We start from the raw sequence: 11,036 nt of genomic DNA, 5'->3' as shown, positions 1-11,036 counted from the left end.
AATTTTGATCTGAATTCGGATCGAATCCGATATAATTAACAAGACTTCTAATCCAGTAATCCAAATACGGTTTGAATTTGATAATCTTCGAATATGGAGTAAGGCTGATTTATCGTAAAAACGAACAAAAGTTTTTTTTTTGTCAAACACAAACAAAAGTTATGGTGCAAATTAATAAATACCAGTTAGAGGATGGCAAAAATCTCATACTCTCTAAATAGGCTTTGAGAGGGAAGCTAAAAACAGCGGACAATTATGGGATTAGATAATCTATGCTTCTTCCAGCATGTAAATATTTTTCCAAACTACTAACTTTGAGATAAAACAAAGAAATTAAGAATTGTATATATACGAAGTAATGGGGCAATCATTTCTTGATTTTTCACTGCACACCACCAATTACACTCCTCTCATGTATGAATTCTACATTGGTAATTAACAAAAATAACAAATTTAATTACAACAAAAAAGAGAGAAAAAAAAAACATGAAATTTTCTTAAGAATAAATCAATCATCAATTGGGCAATTGGGGATATTCATTTTCTTGAAAGAGACCCAAAGCCGTTGGCAAGGGCACTGACGGCGGGATTGAAGGCCAATCTACCCAAAAGGCCCTGCTTGTAAGGCAAGAAGGTTTTCTTCTTCATATCATTAGACGCTGCTTTGTTCACAGTGTAATGCAACTCGTGAGCTGAAACTGGCGGCCCTTTTCTCCTTGAGCTCGAAACCGAGGCCGGGCTGTCTATTGACCTGAAGCTGGAGTTCTTCATGTCTTCATTTTTTCTGAACAAAGTTGAGTACTTCCTGAACGGATCTTTATCTGCGGCTCTTCCCTCCGATGCGCTTCGAAACAACAAAAAGTCCTTCAGTTTCCATTTTCTTGAAGCCTTAGAAACTATGCAGGATGTAAACATAGCTGTAGGAGCTAACTGCTTGTTGTTTTGTTGTGGCTGCTGTTGCTTCTGTTGATTTTGTTTTTCTTCTTCTACCCATTGGTACTCCGAAACCCTCAAAGGTGACACCGATCTCGTCGCTCTTCTGCCTGAAATGGAGGATGACAAGGCTGCTGGAGCTCTCTCTCTACCTCTTTGTTGTTGTTGATCGCTTCTTCTCTCGCTTCTTCTTGTGTTGTTGTCCATTTGGGTCGGGGACGATAACCCAAATGGATATTCTTTACCCTTTTTCCGTCTAGGCGAAAGAACCTTACGGAAAATGGATGGAGTAGGTGGAGGCTTATTTAAGGGTCTTATGATGCCGCCATCGAAAAGCTCTTCAGCTGAGAGGGAAGTTCTTTGTACCTCTTCACCAACATCAAAAGCAAAGTCATCGAATCCAAAGTCCTCCTCACGTTTATGTGATTTCGGTGATCTTGGGGTGGCTGCTTGAGATGCTGTCTCGTCATCTTTCCAGTTACTCGTGTTGGAAAACTCCTCAAAATCCCTATAAAACTCGGACATCCGAGTTGGGCTTGTTGGTGCACTCATGTAGAAGTCCCCAAACCGCCGTGGTGTCGAAGGTGCAGTCACGGACGGCGAGGATCGAGCGCTGTTAAAGTCGAAATCCATGTCTGCTCTACTTGGTATCAGCACCTCCATTGATATGATCCAATCTGTAGTTTGCTTTGCTTGTTGTGTTGGGAGAGTTTGGTTTTTGAGAGGGACTGAAAAATGAAAGACAAAGGTGAATAATATATATAAAGGAGTACAAGTAGAAGAAGGAACATTGAAATGAGAATAAAAGGTAGAGATTGTTGACCAATGACCATCACAGTAAGACTTGAATTAGATTAATCTGGGGCCGCCTTTTAATACTTTGTGGCTAAACATGGTTTATTTTCTATTACTTTTTTTTTTTGGTAATGTTTATTTTCTATTATTACTTGTGCTATAAATCACTAAAACATCATATGCCAAAGTCTCATCATTCCTTTTTTTTTTTTTTTTTTTTTTACCGTAAGAATTTTCCTTAACATTAATGGATAGTAATATTACTTAAAAGTAAACGCGGATGTTAATCTCTATCGTTCATTATTATATGTAATTGGTAACTCGTATTTTTGATATCCATAAAATTTCCTTTATATGATGGTGAGGTTAATTTATATTAAAGTAAAACTCATGGCGCAATGAATGGCATCACTCATTTCACCTGTGTTTCTTTGCCTCCAAGTTTAATTGGTTTGACCACAATGCATGCGGTCAACGTAGTCGATTGCTTTCACCTGAGATGTGGGATTAATTATAACCATAAGTTTGGTACGTGTTTATAAAGCCCAACCAAATGATATGAAGAAAATATGACAGGTTAGTATAATACGTCTTAATCATGGGAAACATAACTAGGGTTGCTTGAGAAATATGGTAGAACACGTAACTTGGCTCTTTTTATTTTATTTTATATGCTATTGGGTTTCCCATTGAAGATGACGAAGAAGTAAAATTTAAGGAAAACTAAAGTTAATTATACAGATTAATTGGCATGATGATTGTTACGGCAATATAGTGGATGTATTGTAAATTAATTCATCCATATATTTGTTTTGTTTGTAAATTCAATTAATTCAATTGATTAGAGAATGTTTTGTACCTTTATATTTAAGTTCAAATTTCTCTCAATTTATAAAGTACCGCCTTGTCAAAAATTATATTCTTTTTGTTCGATTTTGATGCCCATCTACCTGAAAGATTAGCTGAATTGATTAAAGATTTTGTTTGATGGCTTTATAAACGTGACTAAAATCGCTCTTATTAAATCTCACTTCTAGAAATATTTGAAGCCTCATCAATTTTCTTGAGCCATGTAAGGGTGTGCTTATAATTCAACATCTAATAAGACTCCGATGTTGTTGGGTGCAGCTATATATCTTGCCTTGGGGCCCAAATATATCTAAATGGTGACAAAATGTTGTACAGCTGACAAATTTAGCCGAATCTCAAGCTGTACATAAGCCCCTATTGTTGAATTTTTGATGCAGAAAAACAAATTTGGTAGGGAAACCTTATCACCTTTTACACCTATCCAAATTTACCTCCAACAATTTTTGCTCCTCTCCATAATTTTCTTCAGTAACTTTTTCTTATTGTAAATTAAGGAGAAATACTTCTATAGCACCAAGATATTGTCTTCGTGAAATTTTTTATTATTGTAAATGACATTTGTAAGTCTTTTCACATAATGACGAAGTATTGTGTCATATGTGTATTGCCTGCGATACAAAGAGTGAGTTATTCTTTTTTCAATTCATGTGTCACTGGATGTTGCATGCAGTGCTGTCCACATTATAACTTGGTACAACAAATACATGTGGCCTTTGGTGAGGAACAAAAGATGCAAAAGCGCATGGCGGGGTTAGGGTCTTAGAAAGAGATGTAAAGTAGTGGTTGGGCAATGCAGCCGGCCTAGTTAGTCTTAAGGCTGCATGAATAATGCTTTCGATTTGTGGGTGCACGTTTGTGCCCATCCATATATTATTTTGATACATAACAAGCATTTGCCGTCCAATATGCGCTCCCCCTTGTATAAACTTTAATACCTAATTTAGTTGGATTTTTGTGCTTATTTGTGAATGGTATAAACAAATGTTCTTTACTATTTGTATATAAGTAAGTAGATCTTTGCTGATAAAGATATATGTAGACGAATTCTTAAAGAGTAATGTTCTTTTGCTATACTTATATTTTAAACGGATTTTTATCATAAATAATCTCTGAGATTGATCAAACTCATCATTTTGGTCCTTCACTTTCTAAATCAATCAATGTCATCACTGACATTCACTACCGCACGCCAATTTGGTCCTTACGTTAAGATTCCATCAACTATTCTATTAGTTTGTATATGGGACCCATAAATCCAATGAAATGGTTACACATGGATTACACAAAATAAGGATTTTTATCGTAAATGGTCCCTAACATTGATCTAACACCTCATTTTGGTCTTTGAGTTTCAAAAAAATCGATAAATTTGGTCCCTAATTTTCAATACCGCACATCAATTTAATCCTTCCGTTAAAGTTTCGTCAATATTTTTTGTCCCACTAATCCAATCATATGGCACCACGTGGATTAACTACAATAAACTATTTTTTAAGATTTAAAACTAAAAGTAAAATAAGAAACTAAAAACCAAAACTAAAAGAAAAAAAGGTCATCGTCGTCTTCATCAGGGTATGCTAAAAAAGAAAAGGAAGGCACCATGACACCACTAAAGTAATTGACCTCCTGAACTCACTCCTCATTCTCTCTAGTTGGTTATAATCCTATCAAATTTGAATTGAATTTGGATTACATTTTATCGAATTTAGATTGATTTTTTTTTTCCAATTGGGGTTGATGGATTTGAGAAAAATGTTAGCAGGGCATACTCGTCTGTTGGTTCACTCTTAAATAAAATAGTTTATTACAGTTAATTCACGTGGAGCCATATGATTAGATTATGGGACCACATCATAACACAAACAAAAAATATTGATGAAATTTTAACGGAATGACTAAATTGATGTGCAGTAGTGAAAGTCAGGGATCAAATTTATCGATTTTTGAAACTTAGGGACCAAAATGAGGCGTTGGATCAATGTCAGGGACCATTTGTGATAAAAATCCTTATTTTGTGTAATCATGTGTCACCATTTCATTAGATTTGTGGGTCCCACATACAAACTAACAAAATAGTTAACGAAATCTTAACGGAATGACCAAATTGATGTGGGGTAGTGAATGTAAGGGACCACATTGATTGATTTTGAAAGTGAGGGACCAAAATGATGAGTTTGATCAATCTCAGGGACTATTTGTGATAAAAACCCCAACAACATATATTTTTATCTTATCAATTTGTGAATTTGAAATTCGCAAGTGTTGCCCTCAAGTGAGGAGCTATACTATGGTAGGGTGTTTCTTAAAAAATACTCGTAAGTAAATTTGTTTGATACAATTAAAAATTAGAATATGCTAACAATTATATTAACAAACTACAAAGATTATTTATTAATAGAATATCGGCTAGCAATTGAAGGCTACATTTTGACTGATTTGTATCTAATGAATAACCAAACACCCTATTTATAGAGCTAACCCTAATTCCTACTAGGCAAGTAAGTGAAACCCTAATCTTAATAAGCAAGGGAACCAAAATTTAAGCCCACAAGAAAACTCATAAAATACCGAACTACGCTTATCCATGTCAAACTTATGGTGGTACACACCATGAATTTGCCAACATGAAATGTTGATTGCCGATGTTGATGTTGATGGAGATGTCGATGGAGATTTCTGGATGCCGAAGCCATGAACATTCCATATGCATGTAGATTCAGAAGTTGTTGGGGTGTATGAAAAGAAGGCATATGAATGCTCATCATCTCTAAATGAACGAGATTTTCGTATTTCACCATCAATGAAAAAAATAGAACCGATCACAAATTTTCAATGCCAGTGGAAACTTCAAACAAACAAAACAAAAAAAATCCAATCTATCCCCATTTATACAACATCACTTAAGTTGTGATCAGTCCAAACACTCGAGTAATCGTTGTGGTCAAGCAACAAAAACTTTTGCCTGAGCCTTTAAAGCAACATGCGGCCCAACAACTTTTCACTGTCAACCATCCCAAATTCGTTGATAATCTCGGATCAGGATCCTCTCTTGAGCTTAGGAGGCTGAGCCTCTTGAGCAAATCACACGGCCCGTTGGATTAAAATCCAACGGCTACAATTATTATAACTTTTAGAGGAATACCTATTTGTAGCCGTTGGATTTTGATCTAACGGCCCGTGTGATTTGCTCAGGAGGCTCAACCTCCTAAGCTCAGGAACGGATCCTAATTAGATAATCTCGCATAGATTCAAAATAAAGTCAATAAGTTGCTCAACCGTTTAAGTATCTGAATTTTCGTGGACAGTTATATGCTCATGGAACCATGCGAGTAGCAAATAACCTTCTTCAATTTTAGAGGTACGTATATATTTGAAAATTCCGTCTTAGTTGCATAAAACAAATGCCAAATGGGATTAATAAAAAAGAAAAGACCATCTAGAAGTGAAGACAGCTCATGGAGTTGAATCGTTGTCTGACAAAAGTAATATCAAAATGTGCATGACATGCACATCTATACCCTAAAAATTTAATTCAAAACAAGGCATCGTATTCGTACGTGCGTATGCAAATTAAAACAAAATTCTTAACTCATGACAAGGTACAAATTGACACACAACCCATAAGATAAACATGCCCCGGCCCTTCAAGGTTCATGTATGTACAAGAAGCTAGCTAACTTCGAACAAAATAATAAATAAAAATTTAACAAGAACTAGAAGCTCCTGTGTTTGTAGTCTACATGGTGCTCATTAACAACTCTTCGCTTTGGTTTGTTCTTTCTAATATTATTTTTAAACAAGCGATATCGAGAAAGAAGATAGTTTGACATATGACCTCGAGTACAAGGGTTAACACTTTTATCTCTTAACCACTTGTTGCAAATAGTGGCTTTGATTTAAGCAAGCTAATTATACATTGAATTAATGAAAATGATAATCACACACTTTTTTCTTTCATAATACACTCTCATGTAATTGTGCACCTTATTTGATTTATTCAATTTGATAATTGTGCATGCGATAACCTTTGGCTTGTTGTGGAGCGAGGTTAGTGCCTCTCACTCTTCAATAAGAGAGTATTATCCACAAATTAATAAATAAAATAAACTAATAGAGATGATTAGTTGGGTTCATATTAATTCATTAGGTCAACTTGCCTTTTCAAATAATAAACCATTTGGCAAGCATCTTTAATACTAAACAACAGCCTCTCTCGCAACTCCCATGCATGAAATTGTTTTTTGTTTTCATGTGTTCATTTTGGTGTATGAAACGTGCTGAATATCATTGCATTCGTCTTCGGTTTCAGTTCCCTATCGTTAATATAAATCATGAAAATGTCAACCCTAAAAAATTTGTGGTTAGGAATTGGGATTATCTAATCTAGGTTCAGCCAGCCCATGTTCTAAATTATGTCTTCTCCAAGCCTCTTGAGTTGGTGATCACCGATTGGTGCTGCTGCTGCCATGCATCCTATTGCTAGCCCCCATTATTGGTTCACCTCTACTGCTTTTGGTATTGTGTGATTCGGCTTCATAAACTGGTTATATGTTCAGTCGAGAAATGTTAGCTACAAATTACGATCTGAGAAATATGCAAATCTAACTGATTGAAGGTCACAAAACAAAGTTTATATTAAACTAAACATGGTAAATACCAAAAATATATATGACATTATTTGAGAATTTCTTATATATTCATTAATCTCCAAAGTGGAGTATATATATGAGTTACAATTGTATTACATATGTACTTCACCAATGTGGGACAATAAACTACTATTTACACTTTAACTAATATATAACTCGCAACACTCCCCCTCAAGTTGGTGCAAAGATGTCACACATGCCCAACTTGTCAAGCGAGTTGGAAAACCCACTATTAGACATAGCCTTGGTAAGAACATCAGCAAGTTGATCTTCAGATCTCACAAACGGAAGCATAATAATTCCAGCATCCAATTTTTCCTTAATGAAATGTCGATCAATCTCCATATGTTTTGTTCGATCATGTTGCACTGGATTATGAGCAATCTCAATAGTAGTTTTGTTATCACAATGAAGTTTCATAGCACCCTTGGGTTTAAACCCAAGATCTTTCAACAATTTTTCCAACCACAACAACTCACATACACCATGAGACATACCATGAAACTCAGCTTCTGCACTTGACCTAGTCACCACTTTTTGTTTCTTGCTTCTCCAAGTAACTAAATTACCACCCACAAACGTAAAGTATCCAGATGTAGATCGCCGATCAGTGATAAAACCTGCCCAATCTGCATTTGTATACCATTCGACATTCAAATGACCATTCTTGGAGAAAACCAAGCCTCTGCCAGGAGCCATATTCAAGTACCTCAAAATACGGGTTACTGCATCCATATGAGCTTCACTAGGTGAGTGCATAAACTGACTTACCAAACTAACTGCATAAGCAATGTCAGGGCGAGTGCGAGTACGAGACAAATAAATTAATCTCCCCACAAGCCTCTGATTCCGTTCCTTATAAGTAGAAACTTGATTTGGAAATAAGCCCAGACGATGATTCTGCTCAATCAGAGTATCAACAGATTTGCAATCTAACATACCTGTTTCAGCTAACAAATCAAGAACATACTTCCGTTGAGACTGAAAAATACCATGCTTGGATCGTGCAATCTTGATTCCAAGAAAATACTTCAATTCACCCAATTCTTTCATCTCAAATTCAGTAGCTAGGTACTTTTGAAAGCGTTGTATCTCATTCTGATAATCACCAGTCACTATCATGTCATCAACATAAATAATCAATGCAATTAGCTTACCATTTTGTCGCTTTAGAAACAAAGTATGATCTGAATGACTCTGGATATACCCAAACTTCTTCATTGAACTTGTAAACCTCCTAAACCATGCTCTAGGATATTGTTTCAAACCATACAAAGCCTTTCGTAACCTGCATACAACACATTTTCCAGGAAATGTTCCAATACCAGGTGGGAGATCCATATAAACTTCCTCCTTAAGATCATCATGAAGGAAAGCATTCTTAACATCAAACTGCAACAGAGGCCAATCCTGGTTTGCTGCTAAGAACAGAAGAATACGCACATTATTAAGTTTGGCAACAGGAGCAAAAGTTTCCTGATAAAATCCACCCCATAGGTTTGAGTATAACCCTTAGCAACTAATCTGGCTTTATATCGGTCAATAGAACCATCTGCTTTGTGCTTAATAGTAAACACACATTTACATCCAACGGCTTTCTTCCTGTTTGGTAAAGGAACCAAATCCCAAGTAGAATTCTTTTCCAAAGCTTCCATCTCAACTTTCATGGCATTAACCCACTTAGGGTCAGACAAAGCATCTTGCAATTTTGTTGGAATTAATACACTAGATAGCTGACATATGTAAGATGCATACGGTTTGGACAAACGATGAGTAGACACATAATTGTTGATATGATATTTGGTTTTGACATGCATATCAGACTCATATTTTACCTTAGGTTTTCCACGATTAGCTCGTGGAGGCAACTGATAAGTAGAAGAATCGTCAAAATTTACCTCATGTATGCCACCATCTTGTACCAAACTATTAGAAGAATCATCACTAGACAAATCATCATCAGTCAACTCGTTAGACATATCAGCAACAGGCAGCCGATCATTAGAAGGTAATTCGTCTGACATACTAACAGGCAACTCGCTGGGCACATCTAATTTGTCGTCAGTAGAAATAGTTCCGGGAATGATAGGTGACCGATCACTATCTGTAGCCAACTGATCAGTATCACGCAACATAATAGGTTATGTTTCCAACTCTTCCTGTAACACATCATCCATACCATCTCTTTGAATCTGCACTTCACTCTCCCTCTTCCCTTGAAGTGGAGAGTCGGAAGAGGGCTTCACAAAATACGAAACTTCCTCATGGAATGTGACATCCATGGTAATATAAGTTTTTTGAGTCGGAGGATGATAATACTTATAACCTTTTTTATTGTTAGCATACCTAATAAAGACACATCGGATAGCATATGCATCAAGTTTACTCTGCTGATAAGAGTAGACATGCACATACGCAATACATCCAAACACTTTTGGAGGAAGCTTTGATACAGAAACAAGATAAACATGTTTTTTGTAGCACATCAAGCGGTGTCTGAAAATCAAGAACTCTACTTGGAACACAATTGATCAAATACACAGCAGCTAAAACAGCATGACCTAAATACATTTATCCAACATCAATGAGCGAGCAACCTCCATTATTTGACGATTCTTCTGTTCGGACACACCATTTTGTTGGGGTGTAAACGGAGTAGTCGTTTGGTGAATAATACCACGATCACGAAAAAAACATGCCAAAGTGTGATTCACATATTCTCCTCCGTTATCAGACCTGAAGACCTTAACCTTGGTCTAAAACTGAGTAGACACCATTGTACAAAATTCTTGAAGAAGTAACGGAACATCACTTTTATTCTTCATCAAGAACACCCAAGTTAACTGAGTACAATCATTAATAAAAGTAACAAACCAACGGAATCCATTAGAAGTAACTTTCGCCGGACCCCACACATCAGAATGTATCAAATCAAATGACAAAGTAGCTTTAGAATCACTTACGGGAAAGAAGGCACGATGACTCTTAGCCATGACACATTTTTCACACTTGAACTCTGAATCACTAGAAGTGTGAAACAAAGAAGGAAATAGATGCTTCATATGACTGAATGATGGATGTCCCAATTGTCGATGCTACAACCAAATTTGATGTCTGTCATCCACTTTAGCACTTAAAACTTGATGATTATTTGAACCGGAAACAACAGTATTCTCTATAGTCAAGTTGTACAAACTCCCTACTCTTTTACCACGACCAATTATTTTCTGAGTTTGAATGTCTTGAAAATAGCAATACGTAGGGTAGAAGTGAGCAGAACAATATAAGGTATCAAGAAGTTTTACTACCGACAAAAGATTGCACTTAACATCAGGAACAAATAAAGCATGGACCAGTGATAAGGTTGGAGTCAGAGAGATAGTGCATTCACCCTTCACAGGGGAAGGTGCTTCATTTGCACTAGTAATATACGGATCACGAACATAATCACATAACTCATCAAACACTTTAGGGTCACTAGTCACATGATCAATGGCCCTAGTATCAATTATCAATTTATTTGTTCCACCAAGATGCATAACAACACTATGATTATATTGAGCCATTGAATAAAATCACGAACAATAAAGGCACAAAAGATATGCAGCGGAATGAAAACAATTTACCAGAACACTGTAGCAATCACTGTTCACGATACTGTAGCAATATGTCCACAAAGCAGATCACTGTTCAGGGCATTGTAGCAAACGATGTACTGTAGCGCGACACTATTCATTTTTTTTTCAACGAAGGAAATCACGAAAAATGTGGACACAAATTAAAGCACAC

At 36.1% G+C, this 11,036-nt stretch overlaps 1 protein-coding gene across 1 annotated transcript; it reads right to left on the bottom strand.

The window, feature by feature from the left end:
* Positions 1-320: 320 nt before the first annotated feature.
* On the bottom strand, positions 321-1,686 carry LOC126603538 (uncharacterized). The gene has a single exon (XM_050270421.1). It carries the CDS (start codon positions 1,594-1,596, stop codon positions 538-540), a length of 1,059 nt encoding a protein of 352 aa, XP_050126378.1. The 5' UTR covers positions 1,597-1,686; the 3' UTR covers positions 321-537.
* Positions 1,687-11,036: the final 9,350 nt, after the last annotated feature.

Source organism: Malus sylvestris, chromosome 15, assembly GCF_916048215.2.
Source record: "Malus sylvestris chromosome 15, drMalSylv7.2, whole genome shotgun sequence".
NCBI classification, from domain to species: Eukaryota; Viridiplantae; Streptophyta; class Magnoliopsida; order Rosales; family Rosaceae; genus Malus; species Malus sylvestris.
The sequence above is the reverse complement of the archived record's forward strand: the minus strand, read 5'-3'. Positions and strand labels throughout refer to the sequence as shown.

Bases quoted from the DNA above. Each gene is read 5' to 3' on its own strand.
- LOC126603538 (XM_050270421.1), bottom strand. From the start codon at position 1,596: ATGGAGGTGCTGATACCAAGTAGAGCAGACATGGATTTCGACTTTAAC.